This window comes from Lolium perenne, chromosome 4 (genome assembly GCF_019359855.2).
Source record: "Lolium perenne isolate Kyuss_39 chromosome 4, Kyuss_2.0, whole genome shotgun sequence".
Classification (NCBI taxonomy): Eukaryota; Viridiplantae; Streptophyta; class Magnoliopsida; order Poales; family Poaceae; genus Lolium; species Lolium perenne.
The window spans coordinates 248521511-248546936 of NC_067247.2; the positions used below are offsets into that span (position 1 = coordinate 248521511).

At 43.1% G+C, this 25426-nt stretch overlaps 2 protein-coding genes and 1 long non-coding RNA gene across 4 annotated transcripts; 1 reads left to right on the forward strand and 2 right to left on the reverse strand.

Annotated features, from left to right (window-relative positions):
* The first annotated feature begins 13768 nt into the window (after positions 1–13768).
* Positions 13769–22135, forward strand: LOC139830626 (uncharacterized). Its single transcript, XR_011743487.1, has 3 exons — positions 13769–13818; positions 19347–21602; positions 21784–22135. It is a non-coding gene; the product is annotated as an uncharacterized lncRNA (long non-coding RNA).
* Positions 14234–17448, reverse strand: LOC127332333 (serine carboxypeptidase 1). 2 transcript variants are annotated; one of them, XM_051358601.2, is made up of 8 exons: positions 17027–17448; positions 16725–16832; positions 16358–16632; positions 16020–16268; positions 15802–15920; positions 14950–15048; positions 14748–14853; positions 14234–14604 (listed from the first exon to the last, which is right to left on the reverse strand). In XM_051358601.2, the coding sequence occupies exons 1-8, from the start codon at positions 17403–17405 to the stop codon at positions 14464–14466; spliced, it is 1476 nt and encodes a 491-aa protein (XP_051214561.1). In that variant the 5' UTR covers positions 17406–17448; the 3' UTR covers positions 14234–14463. The 2 variants fall into 2 exon arrangements, with proteins under 2 accessions (XP_051214561.1, XP_051214562.1); XM_051358602.2 differs by having other exon boundaries at positions 14950–15045; positions 17027–17446.
* On the reverse strand, positions 20614–23260 carry LOC127332332 (serine carboxypeptidase 1). The gene is made up of 8 exons (XM_051358600.2): positions 22698–23260; positions 22146–22253; positions 21782–22056; positions 21444–21692; positions 21260–21378; positions 21069–21167; positions 20857–20965; positions 20614–20754 (listed from the first exon to the last, which is right to left on the reverse strand). Exons 1-8 carry the CDS (start codon positions 23110–23112, stop codon positions 20614–20616), a joined length of 1515 nt encoding a protein of 504 aa, XP_051214560.1. The 5' UTR covers positions 23113–23260.
* Positions 23261–25426: the final 2166 nt, after the last annotated feature.

Sequence of the window (25426 nt, forward strand, 5' to 3'; positions counted from 1 at the left end):
TATTGTCGAGTGCCTTTGTTCGGCTGATGGAATATTCCATTTCTTCGGGTTAATATATTTTACCAAATAATATCTTGGCTCCCGATGGGAGTAATTGACGAGTTTGCAGAACTCAAAAATGTATGCCTATTATTGAAATTCTTCAGTTTCATTCTATATTGCCTTGTTATATTGCTCTCTTTATTATCAATTTTCATCGGGTGCGCGACCAGCGCTCCCGATGGGAGTAGTCCCCGAGGCTACATCCGGGTGTTTGCACTTAGGTGTATGCTCAACTTGGCTATTTAATCAACTCTACATATTTTCATAATCTTTCGAGTAGCCCCCGAGCCTATGATCGGGTGCTTGCAGTTGGACATAGGCTTCAGATTTTATTCTTCTCGTCGTATATTGTCCTGTTAACTCGAATATTTTCCCAAACTTGACGTCGATGCTGACGAAAACCATGTGTTGTCGCCTTGGGAAGCCACGATTACTGGTGGACCACCGTTTTGTGGGTCCAAAATTTCTGCTCTTCCCCCACGTCACGAAGTGGGGCTTGCACGTTTCCCAAAATTCTCGGCACGCGCGCAGTAACTCCTTCGTTTCCAAAATAATCTGTAAAAATAATTTCACTTCCCAGCCACACGTCAGGCCAAGATTGTTCCGCACACATCCAACGGTCCAACCGCTTCATCTTCTAGGTTAAAAGGATTAACCCTGGATCTCAATTCCCCTTCTTTACTCCGCCGCACAAATCTTCTCTGCCTCTGCCATTTCTTGCATCCTCCACTACCTTGTGCATCCCCTGCGCCAAGCTTTCCCTCTATTCCTCAGTGCTGCTGCTTTGCCACCATGCCGCCTCGGACCAAGCGCACCAAGAACATCGCCGCCGGTACCACCGCTCGAGCGGAGAAGGAAAGGGTCTCTGGATGGGAGAGATCCAAGTTCACCTCGACGGACCAACACAAGCTCAAGAAGGTGGGCCTGCTGAGGAACGACGAGGCGATGAAGATCCCCGGTGATGAAGCAATTCCAAATCCTCCCGAGGGATATCAGGTAATTTTCACCGACTTCCTCGTTCACGGCCTTTCCGTCCGAGTTCACGAGTTCCTTCGGGAACTTCTCTTCATTTATGGGATTCAGCTGTACCAGCTGACTCCCAATTCCATCCTCCATATTTCCATATTCATCACACTTTGCGAGTGCTTCCTCGGCGTCCATCCCCACTAGGGCCTATGGAAACACATTTTTTACCTCCGCCGCAACAACTCGAGAAATGCCATCTACAACGTAGGTGGTGTTTGCATATGCGTGCGGCTAGAAGCCGGGTATTTCGACCTGAAATTCGCTGACTCGGTCCAAGGTTGTCGCAAAAATGGCTATACATCAAGGATGAGTCGACTGGCACCCAACAGTATGGTCTTGGTCCCTTTGATATGTAACAAGAAATCTTGAGGCGTAAATCTTGGGACGCTGAAGCTACTCCAGAAGAAGTGGCGGCTACAGAATGTCCGATTGCTCGAATCAAGGCTCTGCAGAACACGCAAGGACAAGAATTATCGGGTGTGCAAATCATATCACATTTATTCCGGATTCACGTGCAACCTATCCAGTCTCGCTCAAGTCCCCTTTAGTTGTACTCTGGTGCTGGTGATGTTGCTAGGATTTCTGAAGATCTTTCTGTGAAGGAGGTGAAAAAACTGGTGCGCGTTTTACCTCTCTTAGCAAAAAATTGTAGTCCGTGCATCTTGCCGCATGGAACCATTTCGTGGTGCACACGCCCTTCCAGCTGTAAGTTTCTTTTTCGATTTCCATCTTGCTCTTGTTCCTTCTGTTCTCTTAGATCCGTCAAAATTCATGTGCCAAGTACTCGACAGATCCGGTGGTCTTGTGTTTTGGATTTCCATCCACTCTGCTACAAAGTATGGCAAAATTTGCGACTTGATTGATTTCCTTTTTTCATATGTGATGTCCCGAGGGAAAAGTTCTATTCCCTAGAAGGAGACACGTCCCATAGCTTCTGGATTGTTCAATATATTCGAGATGGGTGCCTCGTTAACCACTACGATCGGGGGTGTGCCGAAAAATAGTGCCTTAACTTCCTTGCTGACATGAAAACTCCATGCACTAGCTTCTGGTAATGCGGGTAACGTTGCTTGGATGGAGACAAAACTTCGCTAAGGAAATACACTGGGCGTTGAACTCCATGGAAATTTCCTTCTTCTTCCCGCTCCACGATGAGGACTGTGCTGACCACCTGTGGTGTGGCCGCGATGTATAACATTAGGGGTTCCTTTTCTCGTGGCGCCACTAGCACTGGTGGTGTCGAAATAGTACATTTCAGGTGCTCAAAAGCTTTATCTGCTTCTTCGTTCCACTCGAATTTTTCTCCTTGATTTATAAGCGCGTAAAAGGGCAGCGCTTTTTCTCCCAACCTGGCGACGAATCTGCTTAAAGCTGCAACTCATCCCGTTAGCTGTTGTATCTCCTTAAGGTTGGTTGGTTTCTTCATCATCAGGATAGCCTATATTTTTTCTTTAATTCCTCTAGCTGACACCAAGTATCCGAGGAGTTCTCCCGCAGGAACACCAAAGGAACATTTCATCAGGTTCAGCTTGATGCGGAACTTGTCGAGGTTGTCGAATGTTTCAGGCAGGCAGTTGATTAAGGATAACCCTTGTTTTGTCATGATAACCACGTCATCGATATATACTTGGATGTTCTTGCCAATATATGTGGCGAGACACTTCTGCATCATCCTCTGATATGTTGCTCCTGCGTTTTTAAAACCCGAATGACATTGTTCTGTAGCAAAACACGCCATAGGGGGTTATGCAAGCCGTTTTGACTTCATCCTCTTCTTTCAGTCGGGTCTGGTTGTAACCAGAATATGCATCCAGGAAAGAAAGACATTCACAACCTGCTGTGGATTCAATAATTTGATCAATCCTCGGGAGGGGGAAGTGATCCTTTGGGCAGTGTTTATTGAGACACGTGAAATCGACGCACATGCGGAGTACTTCAGTGTTTTACTTCGGGACCAACACTGGATTAGCAACCGAAGTGGCCTTAGTTTTTATCTCCTTGATGAACCCAACGTCTTCAAGTCGATGATTTTTTGACAACATGGCCTTACGGTTTGGCTCGGAGAAACGACGTAAATGTTGTCGAATGAGTCTGGCTCTTGGATCTAGATTAAGTGCGTGCTTGGCAAGTTCCCTGGGTACTCTTGGCATGTCAGCTGGACACCATGGGATGATTTCCCAGCGCTCGCGGAGGAACTCGACGAGCACGCTTTCCTATGTGCTATCCAGGTTGGCCGCGATGGATGTCGTCTTCTTGAGATCTGTCGGGTGAACTTGTACTTCTTTGGAATCTTTAGAGGTGTCGAAATCTTGCTGTTGCAAGGATCTACCTTCATCTGGCAACACACCGTGGTTGGTTGTGAACTTGGTCGCCTCGTACTCCGCTTGCACTTCAAATGACTCGGAAAGCCTGTGAAAATCCCTATCGCACTTATCTGACAGGGCGAAACTTCCCTTAACTGTTATCAGGCCCTTAGGTCCATGAATCCTCCACAATAGATACGTGTAGTGTGGTACTGCCATGAATCTAGCATACGCGGGTCGTCCCAAGAGGGTATGATATTGTGACGGCCAGTCTATGACCTCGAACTCGAGCTTTTCTTCTCTGAAGTTTTCTACTATTCTAAATTGTACGTCAAGTGCTATCTTGCCCAAGGGATAAGTTGATTTTTCGGGTGTTATTCCATGAAAACGCGTGCCTGTCGACGTCAAATTGGCTAGCGAGATGTTCATCTTTCGTAATGTATCCGCATAAATAAGGTTTATACTGCTTTCTCCGTCGTTGAATGTTTGAGAGACATCATATCATTCGATAATTGTTGGTAACACCATTGTTTAATGTCCCGGCCGTGGCACCTGGGGTGGGTGGTCCTCTATGTTGAATCTTATTGGTTGACCTGATCTCGATGGCATCCTCATCATCATCATCGACAGATTGGATCTGTTTGCCTCCAACCATCGCGTTGCTTGCTGCCAACAAACCAATGAGACATAGTTAGCCTCGACGGTTGAGATAGAGATGCAATTTTGCTTCTTCAAAGACCATCAAACCAATAAGCTCTCAAGGAAGTGACATGAACCGGAGGTAGACCTCCTATTAATCTTGTCGATGCCCAATCCGAATCCGTGAATCCACGTAAGGAGAAATCAATGTCCTTTGGATACCAAAGTCCGAAGTTTGGCGTGTTCACTAAATATCGAAAGATTCTCTTGACCATCATGAGGTGGCTTTCCTTTAGAGCCGTGCGTACACACCAACACTAAGCATAATATCCGGACGGAAGGCACAAAGATAAAAGAGTGAAACTATTTGGTCAATGGCTTTGACATTAGGATCAAGGGCGAGTTGCTATCTAAGAGCCATGAAAGTGCCAACACTATTTGCGTCTTTCATGTCGAAACCCTTGAGAATATCTTGAATGTTACATGGCTTGATTAAAGAATATACAGTACTTGGTTTTAACTGAATAAAGCTTTCTAAATCTATACCTAATAATAAAGAAAATAAGGTTTCTTGTTGGTCCGTTTTTGTCTACCCCTAATTTTCTGTAGGAATTACAAACAATGCCACCGCTTAGTTCGTTTACTTTTGTTCGTGTGTCGTCTCCGTTTGAAGCGTTTTTTGGGCACGCACATCCTCTCGAACAGAACATAAATCTTCACTTTTCCTATTTTTCAGCTAGCTGAAATCTCAATTGGTGTCAAGTCATATCCGCGGCCACTCGTTCCGATCGGTGGTGCGAATCTTCTTGCGAGGTCTTCCACGCACGTAGTTGTCTGGTTTTATTTATGTTCTCAGTTTTTTAAGTTGGTCCGGTTTTTTCCATTTTGGTTCACCTAGGCATGGTTTCTTTTTCCCTTCCTTATCTCATTCCTCCCTTCCTCGCGTCTCTGTAGGGAGAGTGAGAGAAGCAGGCGCGAGCTCTTCCATGGCGGAGGTGGCACCAGGGGACACCACCGGAGCAAGGAGTCAGGGAGGATTTGCGACCGGAGAGAGTACGAGTGGAAGATCTGTCATCGGAACGAGTAGGAGGCCGAGACCGCGGCGGGCTCTTCCATGGCAAAGCTGCTATCAGGGAGACCGCTGGATTTAGGAGCCGGGAGGAGCTAGCGTCGTCGGCTGGTCAGGTATGTTTCTCGATTCGTCCCTGTTTCTCTCGTGTCTGAAACTCTGAAATGCTGGTGTCTGTTGCCGGGGGCAGCTCATTTGTTGTATGTGTCTCGTGCGCTGCAATTCCCCTTTCCACGAGCAGCTACCATTGTCCACTACCACACCTGAACTCTGCTTTTTGATATGCACTACATGCATACATTCAGTTGTTCATCGCTGCTGAAAGTGGATTTTGTAGCTCTAATTTGTTACTGTACTATTTTAATGTCCCGCCAGTCAATGTGTGAGGCGCCTTGATGAGTTTTTAAAGAGTGATTCATGTAGCGCATGGTCTACATTAGTTGTTGCCGCGCTTGTTGTTTGCTTCGTTCTCTGGTAGTACATGTCATGTGTGTTTTCACACTATTTTTAAAAATGAAATATTGTGTTTTCTTGTGTACATGTATATAGTTAACAAGCTTATTTACCTATGAGCAGGCCCGTGTTTCTTATGTGTTTTTAACAGTTTTATCCAGCTTCAGAGAATGTAAACATCATTTTATAATTTATATTTCTATTTACCTATGACCAAACCCGGGTGAGCATTTACCTATGAGCACACCCGAGTCGCTTATGTGTTGTTTTATCAATTTTATCCAGCTTTAGGGAATTTAAACATCATTTGATATGTTTGAGCTGACATGGGTTGGCATTTGTGTTGTTTTTTATCAGCTTTATGTAATTTACGGAATGTAATTGTAAAACAGATTTATGCAGACCTGGGTTGGCATTTGTCCTTCAGCTTAGTTGTTACATCATTTTATCATTTATTTTCATAATAAATACATGATTTTCTCAGCCAATTTTTTTTTCTTAGTGTCTCTTGTCATCTAAAGCATAAGTTTTAGTTTGTCAAACATCGCTAGTCCATTCCAATGTCTCGTGCCTCAATTTATTCAAGTTATTTTTCCTTGTCCAATGTTGATTCAGCTGCTTGGCATGCTTTCGTTGAGTGGTGAAGGTCAAGCTTCTTGAGATGTTGTTAAGTTGTTCAGGAAAAGCTTCTCAATGGTTGGCAGGTTCCTCGTGACTGAAGCACGGGCTAAGCATACATGGAGAACCGAGCATTAGCCACAGAGATACCAAAGTGTGGCCACCACTCGTGTTCGCGCACCATAAGGTCGGTATGCACCTCATTGAGAAAAATAATATTCCAACCTGTGACTACTATCCATGTTCATATCTAGGACGCTCTGTAGATGAACATCACCTTAGTTAGTTCCTATCAGTAATTCTCACCTTGTATCTACAGCTTTATCAACATAGTTAATTACCTCTTTATTTCAGGGTTACATTATGTCTATGTGCTACAACTATCTTATTTTTCTGTTTGAAGTAGTATATTGTTCAGCCTTTGTAAAAGTGGTAGTTTCTATTCTAGATATTGATGTCGCGAGTATTCTTCTTCATGAGTTCACCTATTTCATTTTTTTCGTCTGCTTAGGTGAAAAGGACACCAGGTCAGTTCACACAAGCATAGTGGGACAAAATATGGGTGATACCCTCTGCTGCTTGTGTGTAATTTTTCATGAACTGTACACATTCTTTCTTAAGTTATGCCCTGGATACCTCCTTAGTACCCCATGATTGTCTACAGATTAGTCCTTTGGTTGTTGATTGCGAGACCAACCATCCGCGAATATAATACATACTTGCAGGATAGGTATACTTTTCAACTAACGAGGTTCAAACTTTACATACTTCATATTTGTTTCCACATAATTTAGACGATTTACCTTTGTATTCTTGTCAGTGTCATTGCTTTTTTAAGATCATAATTTTTTGATTTTCTTGTACACTCATACACTTTGACTTTTGAATTGTATTACTCTTTACATGGTAAATGATGGCTGGCTGTTTTCTGCTAGACATTAATTGCATGAGAACTATGCATAATATCATATTAGAAGTTTGCAATAACATCCTTACCTAATGCAAGTTAGCTGTCAGTTCTCACATATTCGCAGATGAATGAAGACACTCTTTCTAAAAGTAGCATGTCTTATGCGATAAATGAATTCAGAAACCCGTTAACAAAGCGAGGTCTTTTTGTTGGTGTTCGGTGACTATATGCATCATAGAGATTCTAATCTGCATCAAGTTTGGATATGGCCAGTGCTACTCCAACTTCTTGGTGCATGCAAGTAGCATTAGCCTACTAGCATGCTGACCACGTTGTTGGCGTCTGAAACAGGTCTCTTTTGAAGTCGGTTTCATCGTGGTTGATCATTATTCTGTTTTTCTCAGTTTTTGATCATTTAATTATTCTCAGCTATCCCATTTTTGTTTTCTCATTCTTTATTTCCTCGTTTTTCTTATTTTCTCAGTTTTTTATTTTTATTTGTGTCATTTCCTTCTTTAAATCTCTATCCTTGCTCTTATTTCCTCACTCTGCTCAGTTTCTTCATTCTTCGGTCCTTATTTGTGTTATGTCCTTTTTTTTATCTTTGTCGTTATTTCTTATTTCTTATTTCGCTCTTTGTATTGTTTCTTTGATTTTTCTCCAGTCTTAGTATTTGTTCTTAACTTCTTTAGTTTTTCTTCATTGTTCCAGTCTCTTTGATCGGTCTTTTTTTTTTCATTTATCTCAGTTTCTCAGTCCTTGTTTCCTCATTCTCCTCAGTCTGCTTTGTTTCTTCATTCTTTAGTCCTTATTTGTGTTATGTCCCTTTTTATCTCTCTCATTTCTCTTATTTCTTCTTTCACTTTTGTCTTGTTTTTTTGATTCTTTCTTCAGTCTTAGTATCTCTTAGTATCTGATCTAAACTTTTTTTCTTGTATTTCGTCATTCTTCTTGGTACCAGTCCTTATTTGCCTATTTCTTATTTTTTTCCCGTACCTCTCATTATTCAGTGTCAGTTCTCAGTTCTTCTCTGTTTTTTTTTTCAAGCTTTAGTCATTATTTGCTAATTTTACTTTCATTTTCTCATTCTCTGTCTCTCATTTTTTTGTTCTTCTCGGTTTCTCTCATTGTTCAGTTTTGTGTTTTAGTGTTTTGCTTCCCAGTTTATCTCTTTTTATCTTTTAGCTCAATCATATCACCTTTAGATCAGTCTATCATTCATTTCGCTATCATTTTTAGATCCGTCTATCATTGTTTAACCCATTTTTATCTATCCTTTTTTAGCTTAGTCTTCACTTTCAAGTCACACTGCTTTATATATGTGCTCTAGGTTTACACTTCTTAGAAGCTGTATTTGCTTTCGATTTCTAGGTGCAAGTGGATAATACTTCTACTGAGTAGGAGGTATCTGCTACACAGCTCCGCTTGTGAGGCCATGTGTGCACTCTTTATGCAAGACATTGATGGCCTCAGATACAAGTGAAGGAGATATGCCCTAGAGGCAATAATAAAGTGGTTATTATTTATATCTCTATGTTTATGATAAATGTTTATATGTCATGCTATAATTGTATTAACCGAAACATTAGTACATGTGTGATATGTAGACAAACAAAGAGTCCCTAGTATGCCTCTTAACTAGCTTGTTGATTAATGGATGATTAGTTTCATAATCATGAACATTGGATGTTATTAATAACAAGGTTATATCATTATATGAATGATGTAATGGACACACCCAATTAAGCGTAGCATAAGATCTCGTCATTAAGTTATTTGCTATAAGCTTTCGATACATAGTTACCTAGTCCTTATGACCATGAGATCATGTAAATCACTTATACCGGAAAGGTACTTTGATTACACCAAACGCCACTGCGTAAATGGGTGGTTATAAAGGTGGGATTAAGTATCCGGAAAGTATGAGTTGAGGCATATGGATCAACAGTGGGATTTGTCCATCCCGATGACGGATAGATATACTCCGGGCCCTCTCGGTGGAATGTCGTCTAATGTCTTGCAAGCATATGAATAAGTTCATAAGAGACCATATACCACGGTACGAGTAAAGAGTACTTGTCAGGAGACGAGGTTGAACAAGGTATAGAGTGATACCGAAGATCAAACCTCGGACAAGTAAAATATCGCGTGACAAAGGGAATTGGTATCGTATGTGAATGGTTCATTCGATCACTAAAGTCATCGTTGAATATGTGGGAGCCATTATGGATCTCCAGATCCCGCTATTGGTTATTGGTCGGAGTGAGTACTCAACCATGTCCGCATAGTTCGCGAACCGTAGGGTGACACACTTAAAGTTGGATGTTGAAATGGTAGAACTTGAATATGGAATGGAGTTCGAATATTTGTTCGGAGTCCCGGATGAGATCCCGGACATCACGAGGAGTTCCGGAATGGTCAGGAGAATAAGATTCATATATAGGATGTCATTTTATGTGAATTAAAATGATCCGGAAGGTTCTATGGAAGGTTCTAGAAGGTTCTAGAAAAGTCCGGAAGAAACCACCAAGGAAGGTGGAGTCCCTCGGGACTCCACCTCCATGACCGGCCAAACCCTAGAGGGGGAGGAGTCCCAAGTGGACTCCCCCTATGGGGCCGGCCACCCCCCCACATGGAAGGGGGGAATCCCACCCCAAGTGGGATTCCCACCTTGGGTAGGTTTCCCTATCACATGGAAGGTTTTGGGTTCGGGTCTTATTCGGAGACTTGTAGTCCAACACTTGGGGCTTCCACCTATATAATGAGGGGCCAAGGGGAGGGGGCCGGCCACCCAAGAACCACAAGGTGGCCGCACCCCTATAGTGGCCGGCGCCCCCTCTCCCCAAACCCTAGCGGCCTCTCTCCTCCACCACATCCCGCACGCTTAAGCGAAGCTCCGCCGGATTTCTCCACCACCACCGACACCACGCCGTCGTGCTGTCGGATTCAAGAGGAGCTACTACTTCCGCTGCCCGCTGGAACGGGGAGGTGGACGTCGTCTTCATCAACAACCGAACGTGTGACCGAGTATGGAGGTGCTGCCCGTTCGTGGCGCTGGAGGGATCGTGATCAAGATCTTCTACGCGCTTTTGCAAGCGGCAAGTGAACGTCCACCGCAGCAACAAGAGCCTCCTCTTGTAGGCTTTGGAATCTCTTCAAGGGTGAGACTCGATAAACCCCTCGTTGCTACCGTCTTCTAGATTGCATCTTGGCTTGGATTGCGTGTTCGTGGTAGGAAATTTTTTGTTTTCTATGCAACGTTATCCTACAACAAGCACACATGATAGCTTCTCAGTTTTCTTTTGTTTTAGTTGTAGTTTTCCTACACATGTTGTTTGTGTTTAGCTATGGTCTAAACATTGGCCTATTTGACCAGGATATGAGCCGCCAGCCTTCGACACAGTAGGTGACAGATCTGCACGGTGCAGAATAGTCATCACATCTTCAGACGTAATCATTTGACAACTTACTTTATGATGTGTAGAAGAATTTGTATCACCTTGCTCGGTGCATGCTCACGAAAAAACTTTACAATGTCTGGTGGGCTGTAGGCTGGTGGTGACGAGATCCTTGCGTCGGGGTGGGATGGTGCGGGTTGCCAGACAAGGGGAAGGCGGAGGCGGCGGCTACAGCAAGCTTGTGGGCTGGATCCGGGCCAGGCGGGCCTAGAACTGGCCATTGCTTTACGGGCCTTGTTGGGCCCGAGCTCTGCGGGCCGTTCTGCGTCTGTCTTGTCCTGCATCCAGCGGCTGGCGTACCTTACCGCCTTTGCGTATGGACCTCGTAGGGCTCCTAGGCCACGAATCTCCGGGGTTGGTGGTAGTGAGGTTCGGGAGAAATCCTTGCCGGCTCGTCCGACACCGATGCGGCGGCGCCTGCGGGTGTCGCCATTCCTTCTTGGAGGACATCGTGGACCCCATGTACCACCTAACCCCGAGTGCCGGGGGAAACCCTAGGTCCAGTTCGATGGTCCGGGCAGCAGCGTCGTGTTGACGTCGCATCCCTTCTTGAAGGTGCTGCCTTGGTACTTCGTGATTTGTGGTGCTTGTAGCGTGGTGGGACAACTTCGGAGGGCGTCGACAATTGCGGACTGTCATCGTTTAGTCGATCTACCATTAGCTTCCTTTGTATCTTTCTTTTCAGTTGGGCATGTTTATGTTGTTGCCCCAACATTTCTCTTTATTTCAACTCTTGCATGGTGTGGTTGCTTTATTTATAAAGTAGGGCGAAAACCTGTTTCGAGAAGGATAGAACATGCAAGAAATAGAAAGCCTAGTTTTCTGTTCACATATAAGGCTGAAAAAGGACTAATGTAACAATAACAACCTATTTTCAGTCCATGTGCGCGAAAAGGCCAGCTCAAATTATCGGTACCCAGTGTTAATGGCGACTGAGGGAAAGCCAAGAAAAAACCGGACTGAAGGGAATGAACAGTTTAACTTTTAAAACGTCCTGGAATGAGAATTGAAGCGGGGGATTGAATTAGTAAATGAATACTATTGAAAGGGGAAAATCTGACTTATGCCGAATTGCGAAATCATCTAGATGATGATTAGATAGTCCCTAAATCTTCTCTGGCCACCACCCGCATCCGGCCGCCACCCCTCGCCCTCGATCTCCAGCCACCAGCGAGCTCCTCCTCTAGCCGATGGAACTGGACGGAAGCAGCCCCAAACCCCCCGAGCTCCAACCCCTCGACCCCCCCCCCCCCCCCCCCCTCCCACGGGGATGATGAATCCCCATCCGGCCATCCCTGCTTTCAGTTTAGGGACCCACAACAACCAGCTCTGGAAAAGGAGGTGATGGCCTGGAGCGGGAGTGGCTCTCGAAGTACTCTCAGATGCTTGATTTGGGCCACGCCTGCTTGTTGTGCGAAGGATCGACTTAATTGATTGATGTGTTAAAGTTGGTCTGTAAAGACCGCGAGCGGCCCGTCCGGCCGTGCTCTGCTTATGCGATGGCGTCGGCTGGAAAAGTGAAAAGAGGGAAAGCCATCGGCAACCTGTGGAGATGCTGCGCGCGGCAGTGCGAGCTCCCATGACATAATCAGGAAGTTGGTATTCTGCTCCAATGCCTTCTCAGATGGGGAAAACAGCTTATAGGAAAGAGAAGCAGCAGGTTGCGGCACTATGCGTCGATGCCCAGTTTCTATTTTCCTCAAACGGCAAGGTCGGTGGTAGGACAAGAAAATAGGAGATGGAGATGCAACCTCATTTTTATCCTAGGCGTTTTCTAATTTTAGATGACCTTTTCCTTGGCATTCGACAATGCATAGCAGCATAGGAGGTATTTGATGATTTGTTCAGTTGCCTGAGGCACAAATTAAAAAACTATCTCGGCTATATTTGTATATTTTTTATAATAGATATTTAGCCTACATTTTATCTGAATATGCAAGTATTTTAAGCTAGAGAGTACATTTTTTTTCCATTCAACTGGTACACAAAACTAGAAAGGAATGCAAAGATATGACGTACTTAATCCATCTTAACTTATTACAAACCTTTGCAGACGCACAAAAATACCCAGGGTGAGCACACATCTCTAATTTCTATTTTTTATTGCTCATATGTGATAAATGTTTTCTCAAATGACTAAATATAAAACATTTTTCTAAAAATTCAGGGTGGGCACACCCTACCCTATGAGCACCTCCGAGGGATTAAGCCGACATATTTTGAGGTTGACGAAGTTACCACTGGCGCCTCGCTGTTGACGGGCACGTCCTACCACTGAAAGCATAGAGCCGATTAAATCCTAGAATAAGTCTAGGTAAATGTAAACACCCATACCAATTCTAGGACTTGAACCTGGGTGGGCTGGTTCCACCACAAGGGACCTAACCACCAGAGCCAAGCTCTGTTTGCGGTATGTGCCCCTCTCGAGCATCTTTCGGAGCGTAACTTCTCATTTGCCTTTGAAAAATTCATGTGGTATGGGATTCAATTATTGAAGAACTATTCAACCCGTAAAAAAAAATTGTAGTGAAATTCTACATGGGACAAAAAAATTATTTAATGACAAAAAACCCATAGCAACGCACGGGCAAGTGTCCTAGTTTCTCTAAAAAAAAAGGGAGCATCTGGTACGGTCGCTCGAATTGGCGAAACCAGGGCACAACGGCCGCCCCAAGCAAACCGTACCACTCGACGCAAATTTTGTGCGGCGACGGCCGACCCCGCAGATTGTGCTTATAAAATGGGGCGCAGTTAATATCACAGCCGTTGTTTATAGTTGTGTTCCTCGAGATTCGGTCCAGCATGACCCCACGTGAAAAAGGAATCTACAGCTGTCATGTGTGTAAAATCAACAGTACTTTTGACATTACTACATGTACCATATGAAAAATTGACAAGGACTTTATAAATCCAGCTGTACTTTTTGTAGGACTAATGAACATGGCATATGGACTACATGCGCAAACAATAGAGGACTTTATAGATATAGTTCACGAAATCAATTTTTAAAAATTAAATATTAGACTCATTTTGAAGAGTTCGTCGGGAGGAAGTCAAATATGCAAACAAAATCTCATTTACGGTTATTATGTGGAAGTTATACTCATTTTAGAATTAGTAGTGTATTTCAAGAAGAGAATCTTTTGCAATGAGTGGATAAGCTGGCGGACCCCACAGATGAGCATCCATATGCATGTGAACGGCTCTGATTTCACTTGCGCCCCAATTCATAAGTGCCATCGCATTTTCGGGCGACGGCGGCATTTCAGGAGAGAACGAACCCCTCGCCCCTTCTCCGAGGTTCGCCCCTTCTCCGAGGTTCGCCCCTCTCCCCCTCCAAACCCACCTGGCCACCTCTCTCCACCGCAAGCCTTGCCAGCTCACGCCGTATGGCCTCTATCCGATTCTCTTCCCCATTTTACTGCTCCATGTTGAGCTGTTTCTTTTTTCGTTCACGAAGTGATGCGCATGTGAGCGAACTCTGATCTCCTTTTGCGTAGTTTGTTGATAATTAGACAGACGCAGCGTCTGTTCGATTTTAGTGAGTTTGGCCATGATGTGCTGGCTGACCAAGCAGATCAATGAGAGGCGCCCCTTGAGGCCTTGATTACATTAATTCCAAGCCCAGGCGCACGCGAATTACTTGATGGATTGTTAATTATTTGGTACACCGAGTACGGTCAGCAATTTTCAAGAGATGGACAAGGATTATGCATTTGTTTTCCAGGATTTAGTACTGCCACCTGAATTTATGTTAGCTACATTACATAGGAGAGCTATAAATTGACTCTCGAGATTACATAATTTCCTTCCCTTTCGCCGGAATTTAAACTGAAGCCAAGCTGCCTACAGTGTATATATTATAGGGCCTTATCGATTGCCGGTGGTCTGGTAGGATTGTGGAAGCTACCCGATGGCACCTCCAAATCCTTGTAGCTTATTAGATCATTGTGGAGGAAGCTTTCCTTCAAGGAAGGATGAAAATAGCGCTAGCGCCCTGCGGGGCTGATAGTAAGGAACCATGTGCCCTGCTCCTTTGACTGTCGCGAACACCAGGCCCTTGTACCCAACCACATAGCCGGCAACCTGCCATTTCATGAAGGGACTATTTTAGATTCACAGGTGTAGCCATGTAGCTATAGGAATTAGGAAATACTTATGCATTACAAAGTTTTAATGTGTATTCTGATGTTCAGTGTTAGTCACATGATCAGCGGCGGATTCTTTACCTCCTCGTCGATGCGCCATGGGCGCCAAGATGTTTCTGTGGGCAGGTCAAGAATGTCTAGCGCATATTGGGTCGAGGTGACAGAACATACTGCATCCATATCACCGCTGGTGCACAATGGTAGAGTTGGAGTTAGGGATTAATTCATTAACAACTGATTGCTTCAGCACTTAAGAAACATAATCCACGGGATATGTATATACCTGTACAACCATACCCTTGTGCCACTTGAAATGAGTTTCTTGATTGATGGCAGCATGGTCTCCGGAGAATCTTTCCAGTTATCGAACACAACTGGACTGCTTGAGTGAGACATTGAAATTTGAATTCAGTTAGAAACATACTCTGAGTCTAATGTTGAATTTTCCTTGATATTTGTTTTAGTGGCTTGGAACGTAAGACTGAGCAATATATATACAAAGCAAAAATATGCGTATCTACGTATGGTGCCCGGGCACCATGGAGCACCAGTTAATTTACCTATATATATATATATATTTTTTTTTTTTAACAGGAGGCACAAAGTGCCCAGCTTTAAATTAATAAAGCCCAAATGGCAAGAAGATACAAGAATGCTGAAACAGCTTACAACATCCAACTGAGCAAGTTCCCAGCAGTAAAAAAAGGTTTATGTATAAATGGTTTAAAATCTCTAAAGATTGGTGGCCACTGGACAAGCAGAGGTATAGTCTATACATATGCTGCAGAATCATATGCCATTATGCCTGCTTTAATGCTTACTTACTAATACCCATTGTGGTATGTGGTTCACACATCCTTAACCTTTGATGGCTGTCTCTTATAGATTGTTGGTATCTTTTTGGCATAAAAGCAAATCATAAGTGAGTGATGAGGAATACTAGTACTTTTGCTGGTGAGGAAGTCCTTACGATCACTCATCTAAATAATTTATGTTTTGTACTTAAAGTATAGATTACCTTTCTAGATTGCGAGCAAAAGAATGGGACACTAGTAGGGATTATTCTTGGAAAATTATTGTGCCTAATATTGGTGACAAATGTAAGAAGCCTTTTTTGGTATTCCTATTCATATACCTGCAATCCATCCATGGGTAGCTCAGCCCTGTCGTGTTTGCATGTAAGGCTCTTTGGACCTCAGGACGATTTAGGTAAGAGGAGACATAGTGACTTGTGCAAGGATCACCGAACACCACCTTACATTGGTCAGCCACAAACTCAGTACCCCAAGAAGCATATATTTATAGCAAGAGAATTGACAGCGTATGTCGATTAATGTGTTTAGGTGTGTGTACCGAGTCGCTTGATCTGGCAGGACTGGAGGCATCCTGACATATTGGTGTGTAGATGCTATAGTCATCGACATTACCTTTTTCCTTCAGAGCTAAGTTCATGGCATTATCGCAATCGTTAGTATAGGTGTCGTTGAAGCTACAACTGGCCTGGATAGTTCTGTAGGTTTTTCCAGAAATCATAGCATGCATCCAGAAGTAATCAAATGTTGCTCTTAGAGTCAAATTGTACTGCAAGTCTGCATTGCCAATCTGTTCAAATTTGAGAGTGGTATCATTGCTTAGAATCTTACTGATATTAGAAGCTTCAAAACAGTTATTGTGGAATGTTGAACACTTACGGCAACACCTTTAAGCTTGACATTAGTCGTGTTGCTGGCTCGGTTGTTAGAAATAATCAAATTAGCTAGCTCTGGTACATAGTGGCCAGCGTAGCTCTCGCCAGTTATGAAGAAATCACGATCCCTGTACTCAACAAATCTCTCTAGCCAATTGACAAGGAATATGTATGCATCATCTGTGGTTTTTTTGTCACCAGTGTTGTGATAGTCTGATGTTGTGTTGGAGTATGAGTACCCAACACCTGCTGGGATATCAACAAACAGCATATTTGCCACTGCGTTTGTGGACGGAAAATGATAAGTTCATCTTGTATCAGTGCAACTACTTCGTTTAATATTAATTAGGAGCAGGGGCGTAGTGAATTACCTGTGTTCCATGCATGGATTTTCTTGTACAGTGTCTTGTTGTCACTATGGACAGAGAAGGGTCCAAGTTCTAGCATGGCTCCAGCTCCAAAGGATGAACAACCAGGGCCTGCGAATCTCATTAGCAACACTTCTCAAAGAAAATTGGAACATCATTCAGCCTGACTAACATTTGTGGTGTGCATATTAAATTTCAAAGGCATATCTGTATTGTTGCTAATCCAACTCACATAATTTGTTATTGGTTTTCATGTAGTAAACTGTACAGCAAGTATATGGATAACAGAAACACATATAACGTACCTCCATTTAGCCATAGGACTAGTGGTTTCTTCGAAGGATCGTGAGGAGACTCAACAAAATAGTAGAACAAAGCCCTTCCAGCATTTGCATCAACCGTGACATATCCTGCATATTGGTCGAATTCTGCTTCTTCTTTCTGACCTGGCATTTCTCTGATCTTATCCTTCTCCCGCAGATAATCTTGTGAGCCACCATGCACTGATGAACTAGCAGTGCTGCTGTTCACAGATGCATGCTGTTTTTGTGGAACATATATCAATCGATCAAACTCAACAGGGTGTTTGGGCTTGCTGCCAGTAGCAGTGTTTGCCACCCAGAGGCAGAACAAGGACCAAAGTACTAGTAGGCCTCTTTTCATCTTGATAGGATGCGTGTGCATGTGTGCTTGGGTCCTGTGCTATGTTGCCATTGGCCAATCATTATTTATAGGGGGACATTCTGTTTGCAGCACAGTTGTGGGAGACTGCGAGTCCTCCAGGGAAACCATAATATGGTTTTGATTCTTTGACTTATTTCCTCCAAGTTGGCCCTAAAAGGCTCTTTATATTCTATCTTTCTCATGGCATCTATGTTTGTGTTGTCATTTGTCAATGGTGTTCTTGTTCAATTAAACTGTTAGTTCCTTTTCGTGGACTGTGATATAACAAAATCAGCATGATTCCTACAGAACCTATCTCCTGCGCATGCCAGATTGGGGGTGTTTCATCTATCAGAATATTTGTGAAGTGCATTGTCCACATCATGGTGGCATTTGACCTTCTCATTTTCTTTATCTATTTTATTTTATACCAATAAAAAGAGTACATCTACCTTTCATTGAAGGCAGCTTTACTACCATGCACCTTCATAAGCTTCTTATACACTCAACTGTATACTGCCAAGAGTCCCATAAACCTTTACCTTTAATTTGCTTTTCGGATACATTATGTACTCTGACCCAAGGGATTGCATATTTGAACTGCATCTTTTCCTTGTTCTGATTATCTTTCAATGTGGGTGCTGTATGTGAACTAAAATCATGTTTAAATATAATCTGTTTCATTGATGAAGTGCATAACTCTTGTGTCCATCCAATTCTGGCTTATTACAACTGGCCATAATCATAGGTATATTGAACTGTATCGTATTTACCTGTGGTAAGGCTTTGCTGGTAATTTTTCTTCACTTGCGGTTGTGGGGTTCTCTGTTTTCTGTTTCGTCGCGTTGGAAGTCGGAGCTGCATGTCATGAGGTCAACCAACAGGTGATGAACACATGAAGGGTGGTCCAGTTGTGGTGGACCTGGTCAGTGCAGGCCTTGCATATTTCTCCTGCCAGGCTTGCTGTCAAAACCAAAGTCTTCTTCTCGCTGCTGTGTTGGCCGTCTGTCGTGTTTTTTTTGTGCGGGTTTGATGCAGCCGTTGTGGTGAACAATTATTTTGTGATTGTCTGTGGGAGTTGCCGGATCACCGTGTGACATGTGTTTTCGAGCAGTGTGTGTTGAGCTTGTGTTAATGTGGCCATGTTGGTCGGTGGTGCCCTGGGTAGACGGTTGTAATCTCGTTTTTACCCCTTTTTTGTGTACTTAACTGGGCAACTTTGTCCTATTTAATTGATAGATTGAGCCCTTTGGACTCAGGTTTTTAAAAAAACTTTTGCTGATCTGAAAAGGCAATAAATTTATCCTTGTCTTTTACTTATGGATTGAAGGATATATATATGCCCGAATCACAGCAACGATGCATGATATTACTGCATTTTAAGCATTGAATTTTCACTTAAGTCAAGAAACTCAGTTGAACTCAAAAATCACTACTCAAAGAGGTGATTTATTGACAGAATCTGGGGACTTAGAGTGATTTGACCGCTGTACAGATGGATTGGCATCTTATGAATTATGTTACAATGAATTATTATGTTGATATCTTCTAATGCATCTTTCACAAGAACTACTGCTTAGAGCAGTGTTCGTAGTTTGATATGACTTACTTAGCCACCATGGAACTATGTGAGCATATTTCCATTTTGTTCTTGAGGTGTGACTTTCAAGCAAGCTGCCCTTTCAGTCTGGAACTTTTCTGTGGAAAAGTATATGCCAAACTTAAGCAGTGAGCAAGGAACAATAATTTCACCAATGGTTACCCCGCTATTGACTGTTGACAACAGGCCCTAGGTCTGGAAAAACTTGGAAAATACACTCTTATAGGTCAATAGAAAAAGCCTGCTGGGTCATGTTTACCTTTTATTTTCAGTTGTTCTTTCAGTTTTGCCCAATTGCTCTCTTTGAATATATCATGATACCAATTTCTTCATCTCTTTTTTCCTTGTTTTTGTTTTTTCAGTCGGTGGTTATGACTCAATGGATGTCACTTTGGGGTTAGAGTTGAAAGTTGAGTTCATGGGACAGGAAGCATAAACTTTGGAAGGGAATCTCACCTTTTTGCTAGAGTACATACGCAGAATTCCCCCCAATACAACTCATACTGGCAAAGAACTTAGTGAGGGCAAGATGTGCATACGACAAGGATTACAAAGGCAGCAAGGAATATTTCTTTCTGCGGGTACTCTGATTCCTTACATAATCATTCTTTTAGCATTTTGAATAAAAAACAACTCTTCTGCTCAAGTCAAGTTTTACAAAGCTATCAAAATCATGACTGGTGGTCATGCAAAAATGATTATCCAATTATGAGTGGGGTATTTCAGAAATCCATGTATGTGTTTGACTTCTGTAGTATGCGAATTGGGCTGGAACCTTCCACGTTTTGTTTGCGCAAAAGAAGGCCTGTTCTAGTGTTGGATGGCTTGGGCGAATAATTAGGATAATATGTAGAGATGCTTTGATAGTTGTATTGTGGTCAATTGAAAAGTACAAAAACTACAAAGTGTGCAAATCTAGTCAACTCTTTATCTTCCTCGTCAAAGCAGTCATCTCATGCCCACCATGGTGGTCAGGGAGCTAACTGTAAGCAGAGTTTAATTTTAACTTTGTTTTTATACAAGAAACGTTATTCCTCAATTTCCAAATTTATAGTCTTTTGCATTAATTTGAAACTCACAAAAATCTAAGCATCCTATCAGATGCACATTTTGTACAAGAATAACAAAATTTTGACTTAGTGTCGTCTCGTTCATCAGATTTCCATGCTTTTACGTTTGAACTATTGGCAGGATTCAAATATGAATTTCCTGTTGCACGACTTCCTGTACTTACATTTGATGAAAGCAACTTAACTGTGATATCAATTGGTTACTGCATGTCAACTACTCTCCTGTTAACATTAAAAGAAAGGCAATGGCGACCCTCACTATGCTCGCGTGTTGGACGGTTTCGAACGAACGAAATGCAAGAGTCCTCTGCAATAAATCCGCTCCCACGATGATTCTTCTAAACATCATTAAAGCCAAGGCAAAGCTTTGGGTCACCGTGGGTGCAAAGTTTTTGAGTTATGTAATACCAGGAGAGTAGTCCCTTTTGTATGCCTTGTCTATTTTCTTGTCAAAACTCTTCTCCTTAACTAATGAAAAAAATGACAACTGTATTTCTGATGGACACCATTCTCTATTTGACTCTAAAAAACAAAGAATTATAAGCTTGCAATGTTCCTGTCATTCAGGGGGCAGCCTTCCTTGCAGGAATGAGGAGAACAAGGTGAGTGCTCTTCGAGGTTGGTATGTAGGAACCATATGTCCAGATCCTCTGACTGTTGCAAATACCAGACCCTTGTACCCGACAACGTAACCACCAACCTGAAAAGTCGCAGCATAACAAAACCAGTTTCAGAATCCTACATGTAAACAAATATTTTGACTATCTTTTTTATGCTTCTGTGTCTAGTTCATTCTTCATACCTGATCATCATCGGAGTACCATGCCCGCCAAGATGAGTTTGTCGGTAGCCTGAGAATGTCTAGAGAGTATAGTGTTGAGGTTACTGGGCAAACCGAGTCAGTATCACCACTGAAAGGTAAAAGGAATATTTTCTTATTAGGTTCATCTAATATAACTTGTGGGCAAAATATACAGGATTTAGAAAACTTTCTAGTATAACTTGTGGGCCCACCTGTATAGCCAAGTGCTTAGTTCACTTGAAATGAGTTGTTGGATGGATGGTAGCATAGAGACTGGTGCATCTTTCCAATTCTCAGGAGTAATAATACCACTGGTCCTCACAAAATATACAGTACTTTGTTAATACACCTGCTGGAGTAATAAATACTGGAAATAACACTTTGTGGATATTTTTTTTTCCACCTGCAATCGGACCATGGCTGCTTCAGTCCAGTGGTGTTAGCATGTAGCGCTTTCTGTACCTCAGGGCGGTTCAGGTATGATTGGATATAGTACGGGGCACAGGGGTCGGTGTTGGCTGCCTGGAAAACCATGTTATGAGCTGGGGGGAAAAGCAACTTAATTAACTTTGTGAGAAGGTTTTTACCGATCCATGCAGATTTTGGGGATCGGAAGCATTATAGCAGACAGATGCGTATATGTTGTATGGATCAATGACGCCTAGCTCGTTGTTAGCTGCTGATATTGCGGTTCGGCAGTCTCCTGTGTATGTTCCGTTGAAGCCGCAGTGTTGCTGAACTGCCTGGTGAGTTTCTCTTGAGATCATAGCATGTGTCCAGTAGTAATCCATGGATGCTCTTGTGTTTGTATTATCATCCAAGTATGCATTCCCAATCTGGTACCACCAAGAAATGCTATAATTCAGTATATATGTACATTGATATAATACCAGAACTTTGCTAATTTTTATTGTCCGAAACTTACAGCAATTCCTTTGAGATTGATGACGCGGGCATTGGCCATTTTGTTGTTCGACAGTATGGTGTTGGCGAGCTGTGGTATGTAGTGTCCACCGTAACTTTCACCGGTTATGAAGAAGTCACGGCTTTTGTACTCTGGGAACCTCTCAAGCCAATTGATGAGGAAGGTGTATGCATCTGCCGCGGTACTGCTGTCACCTGTGTTGTTATAATCTGAAGTCGTGTTTGAGTATGAGAAGCCTACGCCAGCAGGGCTCTCAAGGAAGAGCATGTTCGCCACTGCCATCATCCGTAAAAGGGACCAGTTATTGTAATTGTGCAAGCAAAGGTAAGAATGGTGTTTTGGTGCCTTGTGTAAGTTTGCTTACCGTTGTTCCATGCATACTTGTTTGCAGACAGTGTCTTGTTATCGCTATTAACGAAGAAAGGTCCAAGTTCAAGCATAGCCCCACCACCCAGAGAAGAACATCCAGGCCCTGAAATATCAAAGAGACACTTTGTCTAACTTTAAAGAATATATCATTCCCTTTTATTGTAATGATGATGGAATCATAAATTTATAGGAACGAAACTATTTGCAAAGAAACGCGAACTATTAGGAGAAGAAATAATTCACACAAACTTGTGAATTATAGTGGTATAAAAGAATTTGCACTATGACAACACGTGTGCACTGGCCTCCACAACTGTAATCCAAATCTTGAAGATTTGCACCATGATAGGATGGCAGTGGTAAAAAAAATAATGAAAGAAAAACATGGATGGCGAGGACAGCTATGCATGCCTTTTTGGGGGATGCTACACAAAATATAATGCAATGATCATAAAGCAATAGACAACTAGAGTATAGAAAAGCATCCATCTGGATTGTGTAAACATGGTATTTGAGCATCATATCATATCAGTGATAAGCATGGTACCTCCATTGAGCCACAAGACCAAGGGCTTAGTGGAAGGATCTTGAGCAGCCTCCACAAAGTAATAAAAGAGGGCTTTCCCTGCTGTGGAATTGACCGTGACATAGCCTGCATACTGATCAAACACAGCAGGCCCTGGCTGCCCAGGGAGTTCACTGACCTTGTCCGCCTCCTTGAGTCCATCCTGAGGCTGAGGACTTATGTTCGTCGTCGCACGGTCGACGTGCGATCTGCCGTGCACCTTGTTGTCCTTGTGGTGGCACTGTATCTCCAACCTTGACGAGGAGAATTGCCGCAGCCGAGCAGCCTGATCTACGATTGCCCCGTGCGTGAACAGGAAGCAGAACAACTGGAGGGCGAACGCTGCTCTTCTCATCCTGGATGCTAGAGAGGATGGCTTGCTATGATAAGAAATCATCTTGGTAAATGTTCTAGGACTATGCGATTGCTACGAGCCAGCTTTTGGCCGTAGAAAATTGTTTCTGGGAAGGTCGAAAGGATCTTATATAAGGAAGGGCGTTCGTTTGGATGAGAAGTTTTAGTTGGGATTTAGTTCATGATTTGGTGGGAGCTCATTTCTGGTTTGAACTAAATCCTAGCAATCCTCTTGTCTTATAGGATTTTTAAAACAATAAAATCCATGCCAGAGGAGCATGGCGTGTCAAAAATTCATTCAGTTGTACCTAATAATTACTTAGGTTGGCTCGGTGAGTATTTAGTACGTAATAACTTTTAGGTTGACTGCATGCGTTTTTCCTGCTCAATACAATTAATGTTTTCGAGAGCCAAGGCCTTCCAAAAAAAAATTAATTAAGGAGTACTACTTATTGTTTGGATATACCGAGTAGTATATCTAAAAGCCTTGCGTCGATGTATTGATAGAAAAAGAATGACAAAATAACAGAAAGACAAACTAAAACTCGTTTTCGTAAAATTCCTTGGTTGTTTGGATTTGTAGGTATTTAGGAAACGGGTTTGTAGAGGGTTGAGATCTAGGCTAAAAAATTCTGAGATTCTAGTATTGTGGAAACTCGTTTATAGAAAACCGTGGAATAGTCTTTTCCTTACCAGGGCACCGAAGGGGACTGAAGGTTTTTAATGAGGCGGCTTGCTTGCTTTTATAATGAAGTGGTTTTTAATCAAAAAAAAAAAACGTGGAATAGTCGTTTATCCTAAAACCAGGAATTCTGGAGTTGCAAGAACCGTGAACGGGATGGCATCCATTCCATTTCAACCTGCACGCTAAAAGAGCTTCTGCACGGGCAGAGTTGCACGCAAACCGTGCTCTGAATCACGGTGATCATCTCTCTTATTTCCTATAGTACTACTTAGCTTCTCAGAAGCTTGTCTCTTGCAACGATGTGCCAGGGCAATCTGAAATTTGGTGCATTTGCCGTTGTTGTTGAAAGACCATGACTGGTTCGCGACGGTGACGTCGAGCTTTAAAATGCTGAACTGAGTCACACGAGAATTGACTTGGAATCTGGTTTGTTAAAGAGCAAATCAATCGGACACCCTTTCCCTTGCATCAGGTATCTTGTTCTCTTCTCCTTTTCTGGAGGCCGTCCTGGATCCACAGATATGCAGAATATATCTTCAGTCAAGTGCAGAATAAGGATGGAAGAATGAAGATGCCCCATGTTGTAATCTGGATTTATTGAAATAAATTTAGAAGAAACTGGATTTATCCTAGACAGCTTAACCTATTCTTTCAGCTCAACTTTTTTTTGTTGTTGAGAATTTTCTGTATGCTCAACTGAGGCAACTTGCTTGTCTAATGCAGGCCAAATTTTGTTCTTGTGTTCCGGGCCATGAGCAGTTTTCACTCGGATTACGTTACTTGATGGGCCTCTGACATGTTCTCCCTCGTCTTGGCGACGTCTGGACTTGGCTTCGGCGATTTACACAAAAATAATCCATTTTTGAAACTATAGCACAGACTGACCCTCCGGCCAAACTATTTCACCCATCTAACCCTTTTGTGTGGCGCCCCTCACATCGGCGCCACACCTCACTGTGTGGCGCCACTCTCCCAGCCGACGTGGCAACCTCGGCGCTGAGCTGTGCGCCGATCCGACGTGGCAGGATGTGTGGCGCCGCTCCCATCGGCGCCACACGGTGAAACTGTGGCGCCGCTCGGAAGGGCGCCACACATCCACTTATGTGTGGCGATGTGTGGCGCCGCGCGCGCCCCAGCCCGACCCTTCCTCACATCTCCTCTCTGTTTCTTCAAGACCTGCAAGGCGGCCGGCGGTTCCTCCTCCTCCCCCCTCTCCCCACCAAATCCACCACCAAATCATCAGATCTGCCCGGCCAATCTCTTCCCCATCCATTCCTCAAGGTAATCCCCTTCGAATCCTTTCCATTCATCCACTAATTTCATAGATCTTGCTAGATTTGGACATGAACTCTAGACATGGATTTTTTTGGTGGACTCTATATTGTAGTGTATGTGTTAAATTCATAGCCTCATGTATGCATGTGTTTGAACTATAGATTTGTTGAAACCTAGATACTCGACGAGAGACCATGGCCTCATCACCGGAACAACCTTGATCGGGAGCCGACTTGGGCATATCTTTGGGACAATGTCTCGGAGATGACGAGCGATCCAAAGATCATGTACACGCACTACACTGAGGAGTTGGACACTCTTACCGCTGAGCAGGTAACCGATTTTAATCGATCACTCCTTTGCAATCCAAGTTCATAAATTCTACTGGCATGTTGTA

Bases quoted from the DNA above. Each gene is read 5' to 3' on its own strand.
- LOC127332333 (XM_051358601.2), bottom strand. From the start codon at position 17,405: ATGCACACGCATCCTATCAAGATGAAAAGAGGCCTACTAGTACTTTGG. The intron at 15,049-15,801 runs GTATATGAATAG...GTCTCACTCAAG, and splicing joins TACCCATGGATGGATTGCAG to CAGTCCAGTTGTGTTCGATA. The intron at 14,854-14,949 runs GTATATACATAT...ATTGTGCACCAG, and splicing joins ACAAGGGTATGGTTGTACAG to CGGTGATATGGATGCAGTAT.
- LOC127332332 (XM_051358600.2), bottom strand. From the start codon at position 23,112: ATGATTTCTTATCATAGCAAGCCATCCTCTCTAGCATCCAGGATGAGA. The intron at 21,693-21,781 runs GTAAGTTTCGGA...TGGTGGTACCAG, and splicing joins TCAATCTCAAAGGAATTGCT to ATTGGGAATGCATACTTGGA. The intron at 20,966-21,068 runs GTGGGCCCACAA...TTTACCTTTCAG, and splicing joins CTAAGCACTTGGCTATACAG to TGGTGATACTGACTCGGTTT.